Genomic DNA, 27,413 nt, shown 5'->3' on the forward strand with positions numbered 1-27,413 from the left:
GTGGTGTTGGTGAGTGGGGTGTGAATTGGAAGCAGGGGAGGACCATGTACTCACTAAGGCAGTGTTTGTGATGATGCGGCCGCAAAGCAGACTCTGACAACAAGGTGAACCAAGTCTCTGGGTGCCGCTGCCCTCTTGGGGGAGTCCGTCCAGGTATCCGTCACCTATAGTACTGCCGGGTGGTCCAGAGCCTGCCTACGTACACAAATTTGAGTGTTCTGGTGGCCCGTTGGCATAAAACTGTCCGGGCCCCGCTCCCTACCGTTTGTAGTGGAGCTGTGCTCTCAAGGGCTCACGGTTGGGATTTCTGTGGGCTGCTTGAGTTGGAAAGCCCTATCCCCCTCGTTGCGCTAGTGCCCCTGATCTCTGAGCTTCTTGGCGACAGTCCATAAAGTCACTTTCCTCCGCAGGTTAATTGCTGGGTTGCCTGAAGCTACTCTCCGACCTAGGGTCCAGTACCCCGCCGTGCTTTTGGTCCCGGACTGGTTATTAGACTGAGATGCCTCCCGTCCTCCAAGACCGGGTCTCAATACCCTGAAACCGGGTCTCAGACTCCTCCGGCCCAGACCACTGTCTGTGACCCAACCTGTCACTCCCCAGGAGCTCCAACTCCCAGCTCCTCACTCATCGAGGGTCAACTCTCCTCTACTCCCTCCCACCAGTCTGCCTGACCCCTAGGTGGGCGGCCCTATTCAAGCTCACCAGCCAACTGGTGTGGTGTGAGATATGGTTGGGATTTGGATGCTGTTGGAGGCAGTACCATAAGTTGGGAACACAGAACCATGGGGGGTTGAGTCCTGCACTAAGGAAAAAAGAGCGTGCAGTACCCTGTGACGACCTGACTAGTCCAGGGGCGTCACAGTGACATCACCGGAATCAGGGTCTCTTTCTCTACATTATGCTGCTCTCAGATTAGATGGCAAAAAGGCAAAAATTGGGTGACAGATTCCCTTTAATGTTGACAAAATCTAACTGTTTTGGCAAATAAAGACAACTGCAGAATACATAAAATCAAAGAAACTGAATTTATTGCATTAAATGAGTGGACACTTTCAGTCATGTTTAAGTTACAAAAGCCAGCACTGGGCGACTGCACCAGCAATTATCACACATGAGGGGTTGTATTATTGGAAAATAAATTATTAATGCATAATTAAAGCAACACCAAGTATATAAAGCTTTTTATCATGTTTTTTTTTTGTCTTTTTATTTAAAAGAATATATGGCGACTTGCATTATACCAGCACTGATTTCATTTCTGTAGTAAAAAAAAGAAACCATTGATTGTAGAGATAATTAATTCATAAAAATATACTTTTCCTCTATACTTATTTTACAATTCTGTACAATTATACAAGGAAAAATTGTCCAAAACCTCCCCAAAACACCATTTAGTTGTGATTACTGTTACCAGCAATCACTTGCCAATCATGTGTATGGCCTTTTGTACAATGCGGAACGTACACATTTGCCAAAGTCTCACCAAATCATTCTTTGCATACAATCTGACAAGGAAGTGATGAAGCCTTAATAAGAAAGGTCTTAAAAAAGTTTCGAAACTGGACTTGTGACAATGAGGAAGACATTAAACCCTTTCTTTTTCAAAGGGAAATTTACAATCCCCACCCCCTCCTTCACCCATTTCTCTTCCCTTCCCACAAGAGATCCTGAGATTGAATTTTGGCTTAATAAATGAAAAAATATATAAATTTTCATATTGATAACACTATCAGCTATATCATTATCATGACTGAAGGTAGAGCTCACATTACAAAACTGTAGGGTTGTCTCATCTTGTGAAATGGGTAGAAATGCAAGAGTGCTTGTAAAAAACAAGTTGGCAGTTTAACTCTGCTTAAAATTTTGCTTGGTTCTCAAAAATGGAGACATTTGTAATTTCATAGCCTACTACTCATTGCCTATGTTACTAGCCACCTCTAAATTCTAAGTCATATGAAAAGGCTTGTTAAAGGGCCACTTTTGACTTTTAGGATTGCTACTTCCAATAGGTGGCGCTAGAGTTGGTCTCCTTCCTCCCTGGAGAGACAATTTGAATAGCCACCTCCGAAATTTATCAGGAGGTGGGCAACATACAACGGAAGGAGCGCACTTGCAAGTGCTGCTCTAAAATTGACTCGATCAACATATCCAGCCACCTTCAGTTCCCCTGCGCACGTTTCATTTTGCTCAATTTGTGAAATACTAATGGTCCGATTCATTAAGACTGGACATTCGTGCTTCAAATTTAATGATGGGCGTAATGGAGTGAGATGTGCAAATTCACTAAGAGGTGCATGAAACTGAAAGAGTTAGATGATGATTATTTTTTTTTTTTAAACCAGTTTTTCTCGTGACTGTATTCCTATTATTCTCAGCAAATTTATTAAAGTATTACATAATATTTGATAAATGTATCACATCTTTAGATATAACTTCTGTTTAGAAAGGCTTTCCCACTTTTTATAGCACCGCACATTGTATGTAACTTTTGATGCAACTTCATTAATAGATCTGAATTAAAGAGGACTTTTCACCAAATATTTCATATTGAACTGGTCTCATGCTGTAATAGTGGTTGCTGTGAAATAAAACAATATATTCAGCAATACAGAGGGAGAAGTACACGCCTCCATTGAAAACTGTCGGATAACACACACTTGGACTTAAACTCTTTACTGCCGGGCGATTTTCCTTTTTTGTTTTTTCCTCCCCTATTCCAAAAGCCAAACATTTTTTATTTTTTCATCAATATAGCCATATGAGGGCTTGGTTTTTGTGATATGAGTTGTATTTTTGAATTACACCATTCAATCTGCACTGGAAAATGGGGAACAAATTCCAAGTGATATTGCAAAAAAACAAACAAAAAACGTGCAAGTCTATCATTCTTAATTTATATCTTTTATTTACCATGTTCGCTATTTGGACTACCCCTCAGCACCCCGAGATCACGTGACGGGGGTATCAATGGGTGGGATTAGGGACGCGCTTCTTGTCAGTGCGTGTTGAATGCCACTGTTGGTAGATCCACCAGCGGCTGTTAGAGACACTTAATGACTGATTAAAGCAGCTGTCAAGTGGCGGGAAAGATGCATGCTAAGGAAGCGAGCTGGCATCACAGGCAGTGACACTACTGATGATGTACATGTACCCTATTTTTCGGTTTATAAGATGCACTTTTCCTCCCAAAAATTAGGGAGGAAAATGAGGGGTGCGTCTTAAAATCCAAATGTAGCTTACCGGGAGATGGTGGAGAGGGGTCACAGGAGGCAGGGTAAAGCTGTGCTATGGGCACTGCCCTCTGTAACATTGCTCTGTGCGCCACTGCTCTGTGCGACAGACAGCAAGGCCCTGTGCGGCAGATTCTGTGAGGCGGGCAGCAAGGCTCAGGCCATTCTGAAGAAGTCGGCCTGAAGGGCTTCAAATAATGGCGCCCAGAGTCGGCGCATGTGCAGATGGTGCTTTCGGCTCAAGCTCCTACCTGCGCACGCACCGACTCCGGCCGCCATTACTTTGAAGCCCGCACCACTGACATCTTCAGAATGGCTAGTGCCTCACCACCAGCAGCGAGCACCAGCACACAGCAGCGCCGACCTCCCAGGCACAGCAGAGCAGCACCCGCTGTCCCAGCACAGTGCTGCACCAAGCATCTGGGCCCTCATTTGCACCGCCCGCAGCATTGCCATACTCCAGTACTGCCCCTGCCTCCTGTGACCCTGCTCCACCACCGCTGCTGCCCCCCTCCAGGTAAGACACTACCGGATTATAAAACGGACCCTATATTTTATTTTTATTTTTTCTCTCTCTAAATTTGGGGTGCCTCTTATAACCTGATGCGTCTTAGAAAACGAAAAATATGGTATGTCATCGGTCATAAAGGGGTTAAAGTTAATTCATTAGGTGCCAAATATGTTGATTTCTCGTATCTTCGCAATGCAGAGGCAAAATGAAAAAAATGTTTTATTCAATTCTGCAGTCATTATTATCTTGTATGTCCAGTTTAACATGAAAAATTTGGAGACAGGTCCTCTAACACTATTTGCATAGCTAGCCACATTTAAATTAAACTGATTTTATAAAATGGTTAAATAAAAAAAAAACAAAAAAACAATTAAAAAATAAAAAAGCAAAAAGTCGCAAATTTTAGTGCTAAACTGCAATGCAAAAAAACTTGCAACTTTTTGATGTAAAAAAATAATGGAAAATCCTTTATATACTCCCACCTAAGTCGTCTACTTTTAATACATCTACCTCAATATTTTTCAGAAGCACCGCCTCAATTATCCCAGCCCAACACTTGGCAATAGATTGCTACCACATAGTGGTGGCTAGAACGGAGTATAATGCATTGCACAACTAAGCAAGGCGGCGTAGTACAAAACTAGAAAAAGTGTTCAGGTTTTACAGGATAGTTTTCATAAATAAAATATCAAGCACATGTGAGATCGTTCATTTACAAAAGGCAATTTTGTGAGTCACCTAAATATCATAGAAATAAGTATAAAATCTTCAGTCATAGATCAGTGATTCTTATGCACAATGTCATCCTATAATGTCGGGGAGAGAAAGCAAGTGATTTTGTAATTCTGAATACAATAATATCTAAGAATCCATCTGGGTCCAAAGATGCACTAACAGTATAAGGCTCCATGCACTCGTCTACATAATGTATACTTTTTGTATTTAATTTGTTGTAAGGCAACCACAGAAATCTAAGGACCCATAAATTACTTCTAATGCCAAAAAGACTTTTTTTTCATAAGAATCAAATCGAGAAAATATATTCCAGTATGTTGTATTATAAAAAGTATTACAAAGGTACTTTTTCTTAGAAGCACTGCATCTACAGATGGGAGAATATTAATTGTGGCATGATACATGTCATCATATCAAGAGCGGAGAATGTGAGAAGTAAGGATTTGGACAGATTCCCTATCCAGCGGTCACAGATTACAGGCCTGTCCGATGGGCCGGGGTCATGCAAATTGATTCTCTCATCGCCAAACTTACATCAATCGGAGAATACAGACAGCTCATTGAGCCTTAGGCTGGAAACACACCTATGCGTGTAAAATCGGTCCGACTTGCCTGAAAAAAAAACTCGGCCGATTTTAGTTCACGTTAGGTCAGTGTGCAATGCAAGTGCGATGCTTTTTTTAATTGTTTCTAGGGTAGCAGAGCGTGTGTAATGCGTGTGTGATCCGTGTTTGATCCTTTTTTTTCTCAACAACTGTCATCTGCCATGCAGCTCTGCTACATGGCCGCTGACAGCAGCCACAGACAGAGCCATGTAGCAGAGCTGAATAGCCGCTGACAGCAGACACAGACAGAGCCGCACGATCAGAATGAAGTCGGATGAACGTCACCCGACTTCATTGTCATCCCGCGGCTCTGTCTGTGTGGCATGGCCTGATTTTCGGTCACCGGTGACCGGAAATCCCCTGAGTGACCGCAGTGAGCCGCGCGATCAGCGGTGCAGTCACTGAAGTTATCCGCGGCCACAGCAGAAGTCCTCCAGCTGAGATCTGTGGCCGTTGGTAACCTGAGTGATGTCATCGCTGATAGCGCTACTCACTTCAGTCGCTGCAGGGAGCTCACAGAGAGCGGTCGTGGTCTGTCAGCTTCCAATGTAGCAGAGCTGACAGCGTCGAGGGACCTCTGTGGATTACTTCGGACCTGGAGGGGTATTTGGGGGTTTAATAAAGTGGTGAAAGGATTTTTTGGTGTATGTCTTTATTTTATTTATCTTACAGGTTAATCATGGAAGGTATCTCGGGGAGACGCCTGCCATGATTTATCTAGGACTTAGTGGCAGCTATGGGCTGCTGCCATTAACTCCTTATTACCTCGATTGCCACCGCACCAGGGCAATTCGGGATGGCCGGGTACAGTCCCGGGACAGTCGCATCTAATGGATGCGGCTATTCCGGGCGGCTGCTGGCTGATATTGTTAGGGTGGGGGGCTCCCCATAACGTGGGGCTCCCCATCCTGAGAAATCAGCCTGAAGCCGTGTGGCTTTACCCTGGCTGGTATTAAAATTGGGGGGAACCGCACGCCATTTTTTTTTAATTATTTATTTATTTTTTTTAACTGCATGATATAGACTAGCCCACTGGCAGCTGTGATTGGTTGCAGCGAGACAGCTGTCACTCATCGTGAGGCGTGTCTGACTGCAACCAATCATAGGCGCCGGTGGGTGGGGAAAGCAGGGAATACGAGATTGAATAATGAGCGGCCGGCTTTTTCAAGAGAGGAGAAGACGCCGGAGCAGTATGAACGCCGTGCAGCGCCGCGCCGGTGATCGCGGATCGGTGAGTATGAGGGGGGGGGGGGGAGGGATAGACCGACATGGACAGAGAGAGAGACCGACGGAGAGAGAATAGAGACCGAGAGGGAGAGACCGACTGACATTAATCGCATGTTTCTCAAAACACTGGAAATGAGTGAGGTCTCACAATGTCGGTCAATCTCTATAATTGACAGACATTATGAGACCTCACTCATTTCCAGTGTTTTGTGAAACATGCGATAAATGTATTTAGAAAATCGAATGTCACTAGGATGGTGAGGGTGCCGTCTGTGTGACATCCGATTATTTTCCCGCTCCCGTAGAGAATCATTGAAGAGACTCGAGTGAGAAGCTCTCCAAATCGCAGCATGCTGCGATTTTTTTCTCAGTCCGATTTGGAGTGAGAAAAAAATTGCAGATGAGAGCTGAATCATTGAATAACATGTGTCCGAGTGCAATGCGAGAATTTCTCGTATTGCACTACTGCGAGAAAATCGCAAGTGAGAAGCCGGCCTTATTGTATTAATCTTTATCATCATTTTGACACTTTTTAGCTTCCTGTACAATAGAGCGTGCAAAGCTAGCGGGCGACCATTACATCACAGAAGGTACTTGGGCTATGGTAAAATTTTGGATGCTTTTATGTGAATTACAATAGATCTTCAAAATCATGATATCCATAGGACACTCCATAAATGTCTCAAGACCGCGGTTAGTGGTAATCACGCAAGAAGCAGGGCACTCTCCATGCTTTGGAGAGCTGTGGATGTGCTATAAAGGTTTTGCACTCTAGCTAAATTTGGAGAATTCTATGTATATTTTACCAACAAGGGTGTCCAACGCCCCAGAAATGTATTTATAGAGCCAAGAAATGAGCAGAAGTTAAATAACACATGAAATACTAGGCATTGTTAAAGTCCAAAACTTTAAAGAGAACCATTTACCAACTGATATAGGGTTAATATCATGGTAAGTAATGCTACAATCCCACCTTACTGAAGAGAGAAAATTTGTTTCCTTGGGAGCAGACGGCTTTCAGTCATATGGGCGGATCAGGTAGACATTATAGACAAGCCTCCCTATATTGTCAGTGACAGCGGTTAGCCCTAGCCCGACAGCTTCCTTGACAGCTCTCTGTGCCCATAGACAGCAATCAAATTGACAGGGCTGTGATTACAGCACCAGATCACAATATAGTGAGCCGTGACTGATAACGTTCCCTGCGCTAATCCAATAACTGAAAGCCGGCAGCTCCCAGAGGAAATAATTTCATTTATTACAGGTTGTTGCACTTTCAATAGGGTGCCAAGGCTGTATTATAATACCATTTACCTGTAGATTAACCTGATAATTGCAGGAAGGTGACAGGTTCCCTTTAACACAATATTCCTATGGCTAATAAGCTGGAAAATGTAGCCATCAGTACATGTAAGAACTGTGCACTCCCGCATCTTGGGTCATGTATATTCCTATAATACTGCTCCCTGTTTTTCACACTGAAATTCTTTTTAAATTGGGATTTTGATGTCATTTTTAATTATATTACATATTAGGCACTTTATATAAACAATGTATGTATAATTGTATGCTCAGCAGATTGCATTATCGGGATATTTACAGTTGTTTTTTGTGGCAGTACATTTAAAAAACTTTTTCTGATTAATTTTATTTTACATTTTTAATATTTTTCTGCTCAAACAATACTCAGTTCTTTTAGCTTCTTCCTTGACCGCTTTTTTTTTTTTTTTTTTACCAGTTATGTCTCATTGGTGCATTGGGACTATTATTATTTTCAATGGACCCTTAATGCACTGTGTTTATTTATAAATGATTTTATTACTTGCTGGTGGTTTATTGCATTGAATTAAGTTTCACGTTGTCAGCATGTGTTTATTTAAGGTGTTATTTGGCTTCTGATAACATTTGTCCTATGTACTTTTGCAGTACCTATATGGTTTTCTTTATGTAACGTTGCCCATTCATTTTTTTATATAAATGTTTAGAAAAGGCCATTCCACTTTTGAAAAGATGCCTAATCCTTATTGTGTTACAAGCTGCTTATTATCTATGCTGGGATAGTACGTCTTGTTTCACATTTAATACTAAATGTACAGAAAAAAAACCATACAGCAATATTGGATATTTTAGTTTGGTAATGCATACATCCATCAAGTTATCTAGATTGTATTTAATTGGCATTTGTTTTGCAGCAAAAACAATCTTTACGAACCAAAAAAAAAATCAGTGATTACTTAAAGGGAACCGGTCAGCAGGTTTTTGCTATATAATTTGAGAGCAGTATGATATACATACAGAGAACCTGATTCCAGTGATATGTCATTTACTTGACTGTGTGTTACCATTTCTATAAATCATAAGAAAAAAGAGGGTAAAAGTGATGTGCATAAATGAGGGATACACCCATTTAGAGAAAATACAAAAGTTGGTCTTTTATTGACAAAGGAGGCTTTTTATGCCCTTTTAAATGTTTTTAATTGTGTGTATTTTTTCTCTACCTGGTTGTCAATAAAAGACCAACCTTTGTATATTCTCTAAATGGGTGTATCCCTCATTTATGCACACCACTTTTTCCCTCTTTTTTTCTTATGCCATACAATTTGGTGTTGGGGTGATCCCCTATTGTGATCTCAAAATAGTGGATTATTTGATCCTGTAGGTGGTGCCCTCTATATGATATATACATTTCCATAAATCATTTTTTTTATTAGAAGTATATTATCACTACAGGATTAGGTGCCTCTTAGTCAACTGCTCCATGTAACCCTGACCCCATCACTGTACAGTGTAAAACGAAAGCTGCCAATCAGTGGTGGAGCTCAGTTATACAGAGCTCAGCATTAGAGTACAGGTAGATCTGCAGTAGAGAAAACAGTGATTATATCAAAATGACAGCAATTAGATCTGTAAGTGACACATTGCTGGAATCAAGGTCTCTGTCCCTACCGCATGCTGCTCTCAGATTACATAGCACAAACTTGGTGACATAGTCCCTTTAAGGATTCCAGTCGAGTTGGGAACATAGAGCGTGTACATTTCCCATCATGTTAAGCTTTGACTTTTCCTATCTGTCCTGAGGATCAGTAAGCAATTCCCATTTCTACACACATGAACCCTTTGAGAAATGTGGACCAGCGGGATTTACAAAAACAGCCTCATAATTAAAGGATTTACTTCTCCCTGGGGTTTACGTATTGTCAAAGAACATTGGGTATATTCTGTGCAATGTCACAGTATAATGGTTATCTTTTTAGCTGTCCATAAAGCCCTTTCAGAGGTATGAACTGGTCTAACCACCCTCAGTATCCAACCCTTCAGCCATAACAACGATCTGCTTTTTAAAGAATATGTTGCGCACCCTATGTGTGCAAAAATATAACTTAAGAAGCACATGAATTATAAAATACAGTAATTTGTGCTTTTGTCGCATAACAATTCATCATTCACATTTCAATACAAATCAAGACAATGTAAAAATCTACCAAATGTGCATTTACAGCACAATAGGATTCTGGCCATTGTTGTATGAAAGGATATTCAGCCATTCTTGTATTCCACACTGTGATACCCTCCCGAATTACTCGCTTCATATGGCTTCTAATATTTGGCTTCAGATGTTGCAGCAATATTGTAACGTTAAAATAAATCTCAAATCTAGAGTCAGAAATACTGTACATTCAATCGCACTGGGAAACAAAAAGCTCCCTTTTTTAATAAAAAAGTTAAATTTATTTCTTTGTTACAGTACATATGAACGTCAAACGATTTCTTGATTTGCATCTTGCATTTTGTAAGTTCACAAATATTCTGAAAGTTTTCTATGTAAACGCATTTCCAGGGTCAGCCCTGTCCCATGTGGACTCTTTAGGAACCACCCTCTCTGAATCCTGAAGGAGTAGTGAAATGCAGCATGTCCATCTACTGCCCGGATTCACCGGCTCATTGACCTTTTATCATGTTCCTCTTCAGCAGGGGCGATTCTACCAGACACCAGTAACAAACACATTGCCTCGTGTCTCATGATTTCTTGACAATGTACTTTTGCTTCTGTTTACGAAGGTGTGCCTCAATTTCGTGTCTGAAGACCAGCATGCCGAGCTGTCCATGAGAAGCCTCATTCATGGCCTTTGACTGCATGCACATCTTGTATTGCTCTGGTGTCAGCTCATCCATACAGCGCTTTTCATGCCACAGGTGGAAGAGACCTCTGACGGGTGTACGGATCACAATAAGGTTGCTGTGAAGGTATTTGCGGTATAGATGAACATCTTCTCCACCCCAGCCCTTGATATCCAGATCAAAACCACCTGAGGAAAAAAATGAAATTAGTATCATGATCACTATAATGGGAGTTTTTCCTTATTAAAAATTCTACAATTCCATATATACTTTTTTATTAGCAATTTTAGATGAAAGGTAAAACAACAAATGTATTTTAGCCACATGTAGTAGGCTTCTTGCACTAACTGCAGATCACCAGTGACACTATTTGGATCTTTGCAAGTATGTAGAGATCAAAGACAGGCTGTTTAAACACTGTCCAACTAGAGTTGAGTGATTACCTAACTATCCGTACGCGCTATACTGATAACGAGTATTACCCGCGTATTCATTCCAAATAATGTGTGCAATTTAAGTCAATGGGGAAAACTCACAAAGTAACAAGTAACCCAAATTCCACACTATTCGCTACTCGCACAAGTAGTACGGCATTCAGGTTACTCGTTTTACATTGAGTTTTTCCCATTGACTTGCATTGCACATGCTATTCGGAACGAATACGTGAGTATTAGACAGTATTCGTTATCAGTAGAGCGAGTACAAATAGTTAGGTACTCGCTCAACTCTATGTCCAACCTTTTGTACCTAGAATGGTATAAATAATTATAAAGTATCCTTCTTTTTTAAACTGTTTTAATGGTTTTTATTTTGTTTTTTGTTTATTTTTTTTAGATGACAACTGGACCTGATTTAAAAGAGCAAAAAGTAGTAAACAAGCCATTTGACGTTGAAAGTAACAGCTGCCAACGATCCCACCTTTGCCAGGAGTGTCCCTATTTTTTGGATACAATTCCGTCATATTTAGGGCCGTATCTGTAAAGCAGAGGCTAGCCAAAAGTGAATGGCTATGGCTATGTTTAGACTGGGGAATTTCCCGCATGGGACTCAAACTTTTTTATGCTACCAACAAATGTGACCTACTAGTGTTGGTAATTATAAGACCCTATGAATCCTCATTCCAGGTATGTAGGCACTCCATGTCCTGAGTTATGGTACCTCAATGAGCCCATAGAAGCAACAATTCTACATGACAATACTTGTACTGAATAGTATAGATCTATGGTATCTGGCACACAGTTATGTTCTCAAAAGCACATGGAGTTAAGCTATGTGTGCACAGTGCGTTTTTCGCGGCGTTTTTGCGCGTTTTTCGGGTGCGTTTTTGGCCTCAAAACTGCACTGCAGGACTTTGCTTCCCCAGCAAAGTCTATGAGTTTTCATTTTTGCTGTCCGCACACATCTGTTTTTTTTACCTGCGTTTTTGAGTTAAAAAAAAAAATGGACATGTCAATTATTTCCTGCGTTTTTCTGCGTTTTCTGCCCATGCAATGCATTTGAAAAACGCAGAAAAATGCAGAGATCAAAAACGCAGCAAAACGCAGCCAAAAACGCACCAAATCGCGGCAAAAATGCATGCGTTTTTGATGCGTTTTTTTCGACGCAGGTGCGTTTTTGTGCGTTTTTAGCGGCCAAAAACGCACAAAAACGCAGCGTCAAAAAGACGCAGTGTGCGAACCTACCCTTACAGTGTAGGTAGATAGACTATGGATTACACAATTTTAAGCTGTACGACACATGTGAAATCTAATATATAAAGCGGAGTATGTATGTATGTATGTATGTATGTATGTATGTATGTATGTATGTATGTGTGTGTGTGTGTGTGTGTGTGTGTATGTGTGTATGTGTGTATGTGTGTATGTCTGCTAAAGAAATCCGCACACTGTCACATTTACAATCACAACATTTTGCACAGACACCCCATGTGACTCAGGGAAAGACTGTTTTGACGGGAAAATTTAACCCCGCACTTTATTGTTACTTTCCAAAAAAACTGCCTCCATTAAAGTCAATGGAGCTGGGAATTACAGGTCATTAATAGCAGCTCTGATTGGTTGCTATAGGAATGAAGGATATTCTTTGTATAAAAAGCTTCTGTGTGAGGTAATATGATTTCTGTGGAGAGGCGGACACAGACATAGGCACAGACAGACAAAGACAGACAGGGAAAGCGACAGACAAACATAGACAAAAGGAAAGAGGCAGACAGACAAAAAGACCGTTAGAAGAAGACAAACAGAGGCAGACAGGGAAAGAGAAGACAGGGAAAGAGTTGGACTGGGAAAGAAACAGAGAGACGGAGACAGATAGAGACAGAGAGACAGACAGATTGACAAACCAAGACAGACAGAGAGAGAGACAGACAGGCAAGGAAAGAGACAGACAAACACATTAAAGGTAATTCAGCAAGAATATCCTTAAGTGAAGAGCGGAGACTCCACACATCCATCTATCTAGGAATATAGTCAGCAGAGAAGGCTGGTGAAAGGGGGGTATATACGGTATATCTCGACCCAGAATGTGATAGGACAGGGATAAAATAGAAAAGTGAGAACACCTGACTAACCGCAAAACAAAGAAAATGCAAAGATAAAAGAACCATCATCAGTAGAACAGAAACTACACAGGCTGTGACTCAGCAGCGAAGAAAACTGGCCATGCAACAAAAGGTCACCGCATCAATTCTAGAGACAAAGGCATGACAAGCAGTGCAATCACTCTCTCATTCTCTATAGGGCTGCTGAGCGCTGCACTTGGCTCTCAGGCAGTCGCATAAAAGATATGTAGCAGTAGTCCTATATTCAACCTGCTGCTTAATTTTGCAATCAAAATAAATGTTCCCAGTTAGGGATAAGAATTCCCTGTTCTGCCAATCGGCACAGGCCCCAGATTTATTAGTGTTGTTCTCCAGATGAAAACGTTAGTCCAACTTTGAAATGCGTAGCGAATAAACTCTTTGATTAAATTCCATCAACGTCCTCTTGATTTCTCGTCTCTTACATCGGCAGCACAGTTCACCACTCCTATCCTCTTACCACCTGTTCTGTTCTGCCAATCAGCACAGGACCCCGCACTTGGGACATCCACTGATCAGCAAGTGATCACCTATCCTGAGGATCATTGATTATGGGTTGTCCAGAGAAAACAAGTTAACTACAGAATATTAACTTTATAGAATCAATTAAAATAAATTCTAATAATAGTAATCCAAGTTCCTATGCTTCCATCCCAGCCTGAAGGGCTTGGGATATGAATGGTCAGTGAACCAGGAGCTATGACTTTTTATTCTGTGCAGAGCCTCTTATTCTAAGCAACTGAACACGGAATATACTCTCTACAGACGAGAAGTAACTTGCCATGTATTACAAGAAGAAGTTGAATAACAATAATTACTACTGTGGGTAGTCATAAGCCATAAAACACAATGCAGACAGGTTCAGCCAAGAGCAATTAGCAAATATTATCATATCCATTACCTTAACAGCTAGCAAAATACTTCTCATATGCTTTTAGCCTACACTTTATAGATGTATGTCAAAGTAACCAGTAGATGGCAGTAATGAGTAGTATATAAAACTTACCAATGTTAATAAAGTCTGAGCGATACTGACAAGTCATTCCAAAGCCAAAATCCCTCCAAAATCCAGTATCTTTCTTGATAACCTAAAAATAAAATATGGATTTACTTTTCTTAAGTTCTGCTTTGAATATAAATGATACATAAATACATAATAATAATAATAATAATAATAATAATAATAATAATAATAAAAAATATTTATGTGGAGATAGATATTTCCTTACGTTTGTGTTCATACAGAAAGAGAAATACAGGATAGTCTTAGTATATAAATGGTTAAAATGGTTGATCACTATGCTGAAATTTATCTTGCCAGGACACGCCTGGGAATTGCTGGCAATGTCAACCGGGTGGTACTGGCTGCTAATCCAATTACATCAGAGCCGCCTGAAGAACGAAGGCAACATTCTTATGCAGCAAAAATAATCTAATAATTCAGAAATCATCAGTCAGGTCACAAAATGTAATTAAAAGCGAAGCCATAATGTGCATCATATTTCCGATAACCAAAATGATGAAGTGTTGCTAAATTTAACAGTCATATTGACTACAAACGGCACCAACGTTTACTCCGTGTTCTGCAACGGAGGAGGGGTTTTCTTTTTACATTTTGGATATATGCAACTATTAAAACAAGGGGAAGAAAGATTTTACAAAAGTCTCCCCATCTTTTAAAGTAACATTCAAGGTTTAAATTAATGTTATTAAGTACAAAGTGACTTGTCTATAATAATGGCACTAACGACTGACCCACAAGTAACTACATTTTATTGTTTCTTACGTAATATAGTTGTCATAAATGGCTCCATTTACAATGCATGGTTCATAGAGTTAGAAATCTGGCCTGTTCAATAGCCTGTTCACACAGGTTGGCCAGTCATTATATTGCACCGAATTACCTGTAATAAGATTTAGTACCTATAGGATACTAACGAAAAGACCTTGCTCAGATATACAGATTTCAGATAAGAAAGTAAAAAGCAAGTATGAAATGGTGCACAATATCACTTGTGTATGACATTCAAAACACTATCTATAGCATTTGTTCAGTGTTTTATGGTCTTCTCTATCTTACTCTCAGATTAAACCCAAAATGGCTGCTGCATTCCCTTCCTCAGCTTTTAAATAGACTATGATTTTCAAGCCTGAATGACTTTGCTATACCATAGGATGAGATAGCAGCAAAGCATTTTGGGGAAACCCACCTGGTCATGATTGACGTTATGTGCGCATTCCCTTATTGATGCACAGTGGTGTAGCAAAGGGGGGGCGGAGGGGGCGGTCCGCCCTGGGCGGCACGTGTCAGGGGGCGGCATTTTGGGCACTCACCTTCAGTTCTGCTGCCCCCGGGCCGAGTTCCGGGGACCGGAGTCCTCAGCAGGAAACTGTGGCTGCCGTCTCTTTAAGGCATGCAGACCACAGTGTCCTGCTGCTTTGAGCTTCATCTGTGAGCAGAGCTACCGCCCGGCATCCTGCTCTGTCCCACAGAGATGAAGGAGTGCCAGCCAGCAACCCCCAGCACAGCGCTTCCCTCCGGCACTGTGTGGGCCCCCTCTCATCCGTGTCCGAGCGGTAAGTGCTACCCCCCTCGACCTGTATACTCCCTCCCAGCCACCCGGTTTATGGGCCCCAGTGAGCTGCATGGGTTTTCCCCACCTCAGGAACTGCGTGTGCGGGCCCCCAGGAGCAAGTGTGTCGGTGCAGGCTCAGCTCTGCTACATCTGCCCTGTGCTTGGTGTAGGCTCAGGTCTGCTACATCTGCCCTGTGCTTGGTGCAGGCTCAGCTCTGCTACATCTGCCCTGTGTCTGGTGTAGGCTCAGCTCTGCTACATCTGCCCTGTGCTCGGTGCAGGCTCAGCTCTGCTACATCTGCCCTGTGCTCGGTGCAGGCTCAGCTCTGCTACATCTGCCCTGTGTCTGGTGCAGGCTCAGCTCTGCTACATCTGCCCTGTGTCTGGTGCAGGCTCAGCTCTGCTACATCTGCCCTGTGTCTGGTGCAGGCTCAGCTCTGCTACATCTGGCCTGTGTCTGGTGCAGGCTCAGCTCTGCTACATCTGCCCTGTGTCTGGTGCAGGCTCAGCTCTGCTACATCTGCCCTGTGTCTGGTGCAGGCTCAGCTCTGCTACATCTGCCCTGTGTCTGGTGCAGGCTCAGCTCTGCTACATCTGCCCTGTGCTCGGTGCAGGCTCAGCTCTGCTACATCTGCCCTGTGCTCGGTGCAGGCTCAGCTCTGCTACATCTGCCCTGTGCTTGGTGCAGCCTCAGCTCTGCAGCAGCCGCGTGTGCGGGACCCCAAAAGCCGCATGTGTGTCTATATGTGCAGCAGAGTTGTGTGTGTGTGTATGTATGTATGCAGTAGAGCTGTGTGTGTCTGTCTGTATGTAGCAGAGTTGTGTCTGTATGCATGTATGCAGCTGCTACATAGTTGTGTGTCTGTATGTATGCATGTATGCAGCAGCTACAGAGTTGTGTGTATGTATGCATGTATGCAGCAGCTGCAGAGTTGTGTGTGCCTGTATGTATGTATATATATGTATGCAGCAGCTGCAGAGTTGTGTGTGTCTGTATGTATGCTGCAGAGTTTTGTGTCTGTATGCAGTAGAGCTGTGTGTCTGTATAAATGCAGTAGAGCTGTGTGTCTGTATGTATGCTGCAGAGTTGTGGGTCTGTCTGTATGCAGTTGTGTGTCTGTATGCAGCAGAGTTGTGTGTCTGTATGTATGCTGCAGAGTTGTCTGTATGTATGAAGTAGAGCTGTGTGTGTCTGTATAAATGCAGTAGAGCTGTGTGTGTCTGTATAAATGCAGTAGAGCTGTGTGTGTGTCTGTATGTATGCAGCAGAGCTGTGTATCTGTATGTATGCAGCAGAGTTGTGTGTGTCTGTATGTATGCAGCAGCTGCAGAGTTGTGTGTGTATGTATGCAGTAGAGTTGTGTGCCTGTCTATATCCAGCAGAGCTGTGTGTGTCTGTATGTATGCAGCAGAGTTTTGTGTGTCTGTATGTATGCAGCAGAGCTGTGTGTGTCTGTATGTATGCAGCAGAGCTGTGTGTGTGTATAATAGGCCTACATGTGTGTAAAAAGGTGAAAGTCTATGACTAATAGCAGCAGTCTACAATTAGATCTTTGATTGTAGTTCCATGAAAAATAAATATTTTGATGGTTTTCCAAATTTATGAAAATTTCTGGATTATCAACGACCAACGGGGGGGGGGGGTGGCGGCAAATTTGATGACTGCCCCGGGCGGCAAAAGCAGTAGCTACACACCACTGCTGATGCAGTCTTTAGCAATATATAAAATGGTGGTCATCATTTTCTCCAATTTCCATAAAGTGAGTTGCATTTTTTTTTTACCAAGGTCAGTGCATCCTACAAATGTGACATAAATTTGATTCACATTGAATAAGCTGTTACTTATACTTTAAAGGATTATTCCCATCTCCAAGATCATATCCCAGTATATAGAAGGTGTAATAATAATATGAGTAAATATCTCCAAATAGAAATGTAGTATAGCTCTCGTGATACACTATTTCACTTACCTCATGTGCAGGGCATTACAGTAGCTTAGGTATCCAAGGTTACAGCCACGCATATAGTGACAGTTAGGCCGGGGCCACACGGGGATTACTGCGATCCCCTCGCATGACACTCGGCTCACGCTGGCAGTACAGCAGAGCCGAGTGTCACGCGAGTGTCCCTGCGACTGAGGTCGATCGTGCGAGCGGACCTCAGCTGTGGGGGGCGGGCAGATGCTGCGGAGGGGCGGGCTGGTGCTGCAGAGGGGAAGGGGAGGGATTTCTCTCCCTCTCTCCTCCATAGCCGGCTATTGCCATTCTTGCTCTGCACTCGCGGGTACACCAGTGTACGCGAATGCACTGCAATTTTTCTCTCACCCCATACACTTGAATGGGTGCGTGAGAAACAATGATCGCATTACAGTCGCAGCATGCTGCTATTGTTTTCTCGGTCCAATTAGGGCTGAGATACATTGTGTTAATATACCGTGACTCATAATTCACATAGCTGTGCAAATTCAGATATCATAAGATATAGTGCATCTAGCTGTAAGTATGAAGTAATAATGGTTATATATATTATACCTTTAGATTATTTATATTGACCAGCGACTTTGTATAGCACAGAGCACTTTATATTTATTGATTTATTTATGCACCATTTGTGATTTTATATACTGATGTATTTATTACATATCTATGTAAACTGAAATAATATATTATCTAGTGCACTTGCAATTCTATCACTGGTTTCATAACTATATGAACTATATAAATTCTAGTCTGCTTCCATGGCCCTAGTTGTTATATTGTGGAACTTTTTACTCATACTTTTAATATATTGAATTTCGAATAAAAATTAATATTTTAAATTATCTTGATTTCCTAAGCTTCATTGATCTGAATACCTTATTCAGACCTTGGTGTGAATTGTAGTTTATTGACGCTTCACCACTTTCATGGGGAAACAGAAGCAAATTGTTTAGGCATATTGTGATTAATCTTCTTTGAGGATGTTGTTTTACCTGAAGTCTGATGACTTTGAAACGCGTTGATAATAAACCGTACTAATGTATCTAATCTCCTGTGATTTTCATTTGGATCTCCATCAGCAGAGCAGAGAGTCCACTTACTCCTTTCTGGCACATTACCGTTTTTTTAACCCATTACACTGCATGAGCTGATATCTCCTATTTATTGTTATGTGGTACATATAACCCCACCAGGTAAGCACCATCCTGCAATTTAGTGTCTTTTACCATCGGATAAGACCTATTGCGTTTTAGCTCCTCACAAGCCACACATCATGGTCCTGAGAGCCACGTGGCTCCCAAGCTACAGGTTGAAGACCCTTGTACTATGGTATTTTAAGATGTTGTAGCAACACTAGTATGAAGCACATCTATGTTAAATGTGAGACGTGTTCCCTTCTTTTTCTAATCTACATTTCACCTCTGTGAATTGAGCCTCAATCTGTATTTAGTGCCAGGGACCAAATCAGATGCTGCCCTGTGAGATCAGGAAAGCCGGTTTCAGGGTCCTCTAGTAATAACTGTAAATTCTACTTAAGCCAACCACAAATGTCCATGAATACCGCATATATCTACTGAATTATATTTGCCTGCTAATCAGAACCTCTGCTGAGCTTAGGGGTCCATTGCTATGGATTTTTTAAGTGTGTTGTTGCTAAGAAACAGGTCATTTTTTCCAATAGTGAATTTCCTTGGAGAAGACCCACCACATGGATGTAAAAATGCCAATTCATGCATATTCATGAGCTGTTCTGATGGTTTAGGTAGAAATCATTCCATGGTGTACGTGGTTAATGAATACATGAAGAAATGATCACAGTGTGGACGGAAGTTCAAGCTAATATTACAAAGGCTATGACGCGATCACATAGAAATAGGAGACATATAATGTATTTCAGGTCACCTACATGTATGGACACTGTTATCGCAGTTCAGCTGCTACAATTCTCCCTTGGAACTCAATACTAGTCGAGTTCAGCTGATGACTTCCATTTTTGCCCTAACCTCTGCATTCCCTCTTAATAGCTACATCTATCACCCTCCGTGAGAGTAAATTTACTGTGCAATTATTGTAATTGTTATTAGGGCTATGATAAAAAGCTGAAGTAGGAGTTAGAACAATAAGAGCACTTATACATCCATCAAAAAGCAGGTCAGAGACAGAGCTCACGACGAATGGGGAGATGGATGGATTGTTTACGAATTGTGATTTGTTCTTTATTTCGGATTTTCATTCCCATTTCTAGATACTGGGTTAATAATTTGAGTTTTCATAGTAAAAATGAGGCATTTTCTACAATGGAGTGTGTGCCAAAGAATTCTGTGCCTAATTCATTAATCAAATTAATGTGTTGCACCCTTTAGCGACCATATGCCAGCATAAGAAATGTCCTGAAATCAGAGAAAGACTTACATCATCATCTTAATTTACACCACAAAACTATGATGAATTTCTTGCTCTATTATGCCCCCTCCTGGCTGAGTGCTTCTCACACAATTTGGTAGCAGTAGCTGTGACTAGCGTTAAAACACCAAAAGCCACAACAATTTTGTACATCTGGTTAAAACTGCTTGATGACCATTGACTTTCTAAAAGGTAAAAAAAAAGCATACTGAAGTTCCTATTGTAACAACTAAACCTGCACTGATTGCCATTGCTGTCAGGTTTTAGTTTTTAAAATATAACAGTAAGGCATTACAACATGCCAACTTAAAGGGGTTCTCCACAACTCGAACAACCCCCTTTTCAATCACTAGATTTACCGCATGAAAAATAATAACAGCATTGACCACACCTGGACTCCCAGGGCTTGTGTGACAGCTAATCAGCGCTGACTTCACTCTCACTTGTACGCAACTTGACATTTGGATGAAGTCATATGAGCAAAAGCAGTTCTCACTTCTTACCAGTGTCAGTTTCGTCCAAAGGAAGTGAGAGTGAAGTAGCCTCTGATCAGCTTCAGGGATCATGTGACATTTTAATGTCACACGAGCCTTGGGAGTCCAGGCACAGACATCACTGGACCACCACCCACACTAGAGGTGAGTATAGCTTTTATTAATCCACATGGGGGAAATATAGTGACACGTCATAGAAACGTATTAAAAATGCATGAGTGTTTTTTCCCTGAGGATTTTTTGCATCTAGTACAAGGCTATGGGGAAAATCTGCACAAAAAAAAAATCAGTGCACCCGTAAGAAAAATTGACATGTGGATTTGAAAAACACAACACAGGTCAGTAAAAAAACCAAACAAGCAAAAAAAAACACAGTGGAAATGAGATTCCTACAAATCCTGGGTTCAAATTCCACCAAGTACAACATCTGCAAGGAGTTTGTATGTTCTCCCCGTATTTGTGTGGGTTTCCGCCGGGTTCTCTGCTTTCCTCCCACACTCCAAATACATTCTGTACTGATATGGAATTTAGATTGTGAACCTCGATGGGGACAGTGCTGATATATGTTAAGGGCTATGGACTCAATAGCGCTATATAAATGAATATTATATCTAATATATAAAGCTGAGTGTATGTATGTGTGCGTGTGTGTGTGTGTGTGTGAGTGTATGTATGTATGTATGTATGTATGTATGTATGTATGTATGTCCGCTAAAGGAATCCGCACCGTCGCATTTACAATCACGAGATTTTGCAGACGCCTCATGTGACTCAGGGAACGTCATAGACTATGTTTTGCCGGGAAAAGGTAACCCCGGGCTTTACAGTTACTCTCCAAAATCCTGCCTCCATTAAACTGAATGGAGGTGGGAGCTACAGGCTATTAATGGCAACTGTCAGTGGTTACTATAGGAACAAAATAAACTATTAGTATAAGAAGCTTATGTGTGAGGTAATAAGATGTCTGTGGGGCGACTGATAAAGAGAGACAGAAAAAGACAGACAGACAGAGACAGTCTGGGAAAGAGACAGAGAGATAGAGACGGGCAAAGAAACAGCCGGGCAAAGAGACAGCCGAGCAAAGAGACAGCCGGGCAAAGAGACAGCCGGGCAAAGAGACAGCCGGGCAAAGAGACAGCCGGGCAAAGAGACAGCCGGGCAAAGAGACAGCCGGGCAAAGAGACAGCCGGGGAAAGAGACAGCCGGGGAAAGAGACAGCCGGGGAAAGAGACAGCCGGGGAAAGAGACAGCCGGGGAAAGAGACAGCCGGGGAAAGAGACAGCCGGGGAAAGAGACAGCCGGGGAAAGAGACAGCCGGGGAAAGAGACAGAACTGGAAAGAGACAGAACTGGAAAAAGACAGACAGACACACACAGAGACAGACAGAGGTAGAGAGAGACAGACAGACAGAGATGGAGACAGATAGACTGATACAAATACAGACAGAGAGATAGAAACAGACAGACAGAGACATAGACACAGACAGACAAGGAAAGAGACAGACAGACAGAGAGACTGACAGACAGCGACCCACAGACAGAGACTGGGAGAGAGACAGTTACTATCCCGGACAACGCCCGGGTACTACAGCTAGTAAATGACTAAATATTATTATAAACTGTAAGAAGCTGCATTTTTTTGCGGAATGAAAATACTCAGCTTTAAATACTTACCAAAAACTCATTGTGGGAACAAGGAAACAAAGAAGAATGGACAAATTATTATGGAAAATGAATGCTGGGTTTAGTTATATACATTTGTGTTTAAACTATTTTGTGCTTTTATTCAATGTATATTTTATGTGCTTTTATTCAATGTATATTTTATGTGCTTTTTTCAATGTATAGTTTATGTGCTTTTTTTCAAAGAACTAGCTTTGATGACTTATAATTACAGTATTACCTACGGGGAAAATATTTTTTAGTCTACAATATATACTGCCTATTTCACCTGTCCGCCACAGCAGTCTATATTTTCTAGTGACTAGAGACCATACCATATATCTGCTTCTGTTCTCTCAGGCTACATTCCCAGAATGAGTATTTGGTGCATCTATTTTTCATTTTTTTTACGGCCTTCAGCTCGATCTCGAGCCATGGCGTCTTGATGAATGAATACTCTGTAGGAAGAATGATCTTGTGCAAGCTTCGATAGGTCCACCAGGGTCTTCTCTGGCATTTTCTTAATTAGATAACTTGAGGGTTTTTTTTATTTGACTTTTGTGTCCGTTTTTTTAACATGTTTTTATTGTGTTTTAGTCTCTTTTTGGTTATGTCATGTTTTAAATTAAACTGCTTTGTTTTTTATACTTTCTGGTGTTTGGGTTGGACAAAATTATTGATACGGTCAGGTGCACATGGCAAGGTTATCTATAAAGGCACTTGCACCGAATCAGTGCCAAAATGGAGTACTTTTAGCAATCTTGGACTGGTATGTATCACTATATATTTTTGTTTAGTGTACAGTAAAGGAGACAGTAGAAAATACAGCTTATTAAAATGGCAGTAATTTGTTGATATACAGTATGTCAAGGATGTAAATAATGGACTGTGAACAGTTTTCCAAGGCCACCTTTATACCTTATATTTATATATATATATATATATATATATATATATATATATATATATATATATATATATATATATATATATATATATATATATATATATATATATATATATATATATATATATATATATATACATACATTAGATCTGATTCAATTTGTAGCTGACCTTTTGCCCATTTGGACAAAATCAGGGTTTGACACGTTTAACAGTTGAATATTTGGATTTGTCTTTATTAATCTAGTAATTTGCATATTTGATCCCGTGATCTATACCTGTGAAATAATAAAAAAGTTTGCTCATATCTTAAGGTGTTGCAGCGGGTTTTCACCTTATCCATTGCACGGGCTGGAATACCCAGAAAAAAACCTGCCAAAAGAATTGACATGACGTGGATTTAAAAATCCTTAGCGTAGATCAATTGCCGTACAGAAAATATCCACAGGCTGCAGATATGACTTTTGAGGCTTGTCTACAAATGTAATCTGGCCAAATATGGACAAAAGATGTGCAGCTAAGCCGCTACATGTGTACACGGTTTTAGACTCCAACAATATGTGATAGTAGAGCTGTCTTCTTCATCTAGCCAAATAGTTTATACAAAATTTTACATATCTGAATGAGAAGGAAACACTTTCTTCATACAAAAGTTTTTGGATTTGTCCATACGTTTCCTCCAGGTCATTCATGGTCTAAGCTCAAGAGAGATGCTAATCCCTATATACTGTATATACTGTATTACTATACTCCTCCACGCAGTGATGTCACTGCCTTGCCCATTTCTCCTTCCCAATAATCGTTAAACACCTACAAAACATTGCACTCTCTGATGCCCACTAGAGCAGTAAAGTTTCTTCATGTAATATCTTAACACAACAACCTTCACATTTTAGAATCGATGGACAAGACTTAGTTACACTGTAATTATACAGAGGAGATATGTACAAAAATCTCCATAAGGATTTCAAGTATGAATTATTCTTTGAAGACTATAAAGCATATAAAATGAATGTGAGTAAGATCCATTAACAGCCTAAATATGATTAGACATCTCCCTACATGCTCGGCAAATTCAAACATACCTGTTTATGGTCGAGTAGAAGGGATATAGCCCATTCTGACTAGTGTCTAAAGTGGCATTTGGGGCCTCAAAAAAAAACAAAACTGCATTGTATGTGTGCCGCCCCTGCAGCGGATCGAACCGCTCGGTTCCAGGGGCTTAGGGGCCACACTCAAATGAAAAGGGAGTATTTACAGGGGTTTTGTTATAATTCGTGATGCCAGCCATGGTGTACGGTAATTGGGGGTACCGCCGCTGCCGTTGGGACTACGCGGGGTGATGGAATGGGGCAGCTAGATGACGTTGCCCTCCACGGGTAGGGGTAGGCCCTAGGACTCTGGATGGAGATGCGGGGGCGCAGTACAGGGGTCAGTCGGGTACTCACTCAGCAATGAAGCAAACGCTGACAACAGGGTAAACCAAATCTCTGAACGCTGTGGCCTCTCGAGGGGAGCTCGTCAGGGTCCAGTCCCCTACAGTACTGCCGGTGGTCCGTAACCTGCCTCCTGGCACAAAAGTTTTAGATTGTTCGTTGTGGCCTGGTAGCTTGGAGCTGTCCGGGCCCCACTCCCCACTATGGCTAAGTGAAGGAGCCTGCTCTCAGGAGCTCACGCTTGGGATTTCAGTGGGATGCTTGCTAGAAAAGCCCTATTCCCCTTGTTGCGCTAGTGCCCCCGATCTCTGAGCTGGTGAGAACAGTCAATAAAGGCCCTGTGCTCCGCAGGTTAATTGCCGGGTCACCTGAAGCTTCTCCCCGACCTAGGGTCCGTGTACCCCAACGTGCCTTCGGTCCCAGACCGGTGATAGGACTAGGCTGCTGACCGCCCTCCTTGACGGGACCCAGGCATCTAGCCTCAATCCCCTGCGACCGGGGGTCCGACTCCTATAGGTCCAGACCACCGTCTGCGACCTAGTTTACTTTTCCCCTGGGAGTTCCAACTCCCAGCTTCCTCAGAGCTCCTCACAGCTCGAGGGCTATGACTCAACTGACTTGACACCTCCCACCTCCCTGTCTGACCCCTAGGTGGGCAGCCCTATTCCTGCTTAAGCAGCCCACTGGTGTGCCTGACAGGTGTGGTGCAAAGTGTATCTAGGATTTGTGAATGCTGGTGGAGGCAGCACTGTAGAATAGAGACCCAGAACCATGGAATACTGCACGGGGAGGGCAATTTGTGCAGTACCCTGTGACGACCTGAATAGTCCAGGGGCGTCACATTTGTATTTATTCCTTCTACTGAATGTGTAGATAATGTCTATTCTGTCTCACAGTTCAAAATGATTTTCTGCTTGCGCTGCTTGCCTTAATAATATATTTAGGAGTCAGAAAATTGTATTTTACAACTAGAGAGTCGTAAAAGAGTCCTAGAGCTAAATAAAAACCTGCTGGCAGCATGAAGCCAATAATGGGAGAGCTTAAATCATGAGTGAACGCCTAAAACAGCTTATGTTGCCAGACCATACCCATAAACTGACGGGACCTTTAATGCTGTAACACAAAGGGTTAAATATTTAAAATCAGCTAAAGGGAATCTGTCACCAGGTTTTTGCTACCCAAACGGAGAGCAGCCATAATGTAGGGACAGACACCCTGATTCCAGCGATATATCACTTACTGGGCTACTTGCTGTAGTTTTGATAACATCAGTTTTATTTATTGCAGATCTGCCAGTTTACTGTATACTGAGCTCTGTATAACCCCGCCCGAATTAACTTATTGGCAGCTTTCTGCTGATGCACAGTTTACAAAGAAACCTGAAAATCAATGGTGGGGAGGAGTACTACAAAGCTCATAAATTTGGAGGACTACATTGCAGAAGGATTACTAGTCCTCTAGTTTTAATCTCCTGCTGATAAAGCAGTGATTTTATCAAAACTACAGCAAGCAGCTCAAAAAGAGACAGGTGTTACAAAGAGATTTTTGCAGGCTTTGCCAACTGTCATGGCAGTATCAGGATCTGTGGAAACTACAGATTCAGGCCTTCTGCCTGCTAACTTCTCTGAGGTCTGTGATCAGTGCAGGGAGGCATAGGTGACGACCTACAGGCTTAGGTAAGTTAGCAAGATTTCATCTCTGCTGGGCTGCTTGTTAAGTCTCTTTGATCACATGCTGTGGAGGAGCCAGCCGCATTCGCTCCCACCACCTATATATGCTGGCTGGACCCTTAGTTTAATGCCAGCTATAGCTAGTCAATACTGGCCTGGAGAGGTGATGTGATCCAGACTTACTGGTGGGTGTAGTACTTTATTTTTGTTGTTGTGGTGTTAACCCTTGTTGTCCTTTTGTTGCTACCTTCTTACTCTTGCTATTCTCCTTAGTCTCTAACTGTGTTCCTGTGAGGTTGCAGTGTGTTTGAGTTTTGATTTTCCCTGTTCTGTCTTAATTTAGGTTACCATCATACTTCTGCCCCTTCCTTCTGGGAAAGGGGTTACAGATTAGATTTGGTCAGAAGAATACGGAACTCAGGCATTTCCACCATTAGTGGTAACCCTGAGGTTAGTTATAGCCTAGGGTCCCCTAGCATGATGGACAGCATAGGAGCCCCCTGTGTTCTCTGTCCTGCAGTCACATCGGGTCTCTGTCTCTACATTATGCTGCTCTCAAATTAGGTGGCAAAAACCTGATGACAGATTTGTTTTAACAAAGTAATTATGCATGATCTCATATGCATGTATGAGTAGATAAGTCTCTAAATATAACTGTATGTGTTCTATGGCTATTTCTTCTCCACAGATATGGAATTGCGAATGTATACATGTACATCCAAAATGGACTATTCCATGTCAGAATCATTATGTCCGTTGACATGTATAAAAGCTGTAAGTGCAGCATATTACCGTCACCACTATAATAAGAGCTAATGGATAAAATAATAAAGATATGCCCGGGCGATTCTGACAAGAGAAACTGAGGGATAGTTTGCTAGCTCTTTCATGCATTAATTTGAATGACCTGGAAAGCTGCCCACATGGCAATCTAAGTCTGAGCACAACGCTGTGTGCATGAATGATAAGACCGGATGTCCATTAGCTGCTAGAAATACATTTCTTCTTCTAAAACGTAGACTTTCAATATATATTAAATCATTAGTAATGCTTAATTGGCCATATTGGTCCTTACTGATGACTTAATTTAAGCATTCTGACACAGTCAAGCCTATGCTGCATAACACACATATACTATACAGAGGTCTCTGAGCAGTCAGGTGTATATATATATATGACTGAACAGACCTGTCAGCTCTCATATGTCCATTTACGAAACATGCATTTCCTATGTTAGCAACAACACCAATAGCGCTGTAACCTGGAGCTAATCGGTATCCAAC

At 41.7% G+C, this 27,413-nt stretch overlaps 1 protein-coding gene across 4 annotated transcripts in view; it reads right to left on the reverse strand.

Annotated features, from left to right (window-relative positions):
• Positions 1–5,676: 5,676 nt before the first annotated feature.
• Positions 5,677–27,413, reverse strand: part of CSGALNACT1 (chondroitin sulfate N-acetylgalactosaminyltransferase 1) — a 528,406-nt gene continuing 506,669 nt past the window's right edge. For all 4 annotated transcript variants that reach the window (XM_075352486.1, XM_075352485.1, XM_075352484.1 and 1 more), the window contains 2 exons: positions 14,012–14,093; positions 5,677–10,615 (listed from right to left, as the gene is read on the reverse strand). In XM_075352486.1, coding sequence (XP_075208601.1) covers positions 10,326–10,615; positions 14,012–14,093 — 372 coding nt within the window. In that variant the 3' untranslated portion in view covers positions 5,677–10,325. The remainder of the gene's footprint in view (positions 10,616–14,011; positions 14,094–27,413) is intronic.

Source organism: Anomaloglossus baeobatrachus, chromosome 1, assembly GCF_048569485.1.
Source record: "Anomaloglossus baeobatrachus isolate aAnoBae1 chromosome 1, aAnoBae1.hap1, whole genome shotgun sequence".
In the NCBI taxonomy this organism is placed as follows: Eukaryota; Metazoa; Chordata; class Amphibia; order Anura; family Aromobatidae; genus Anomaloglossus; species Anomaloglossus baeobatrachus.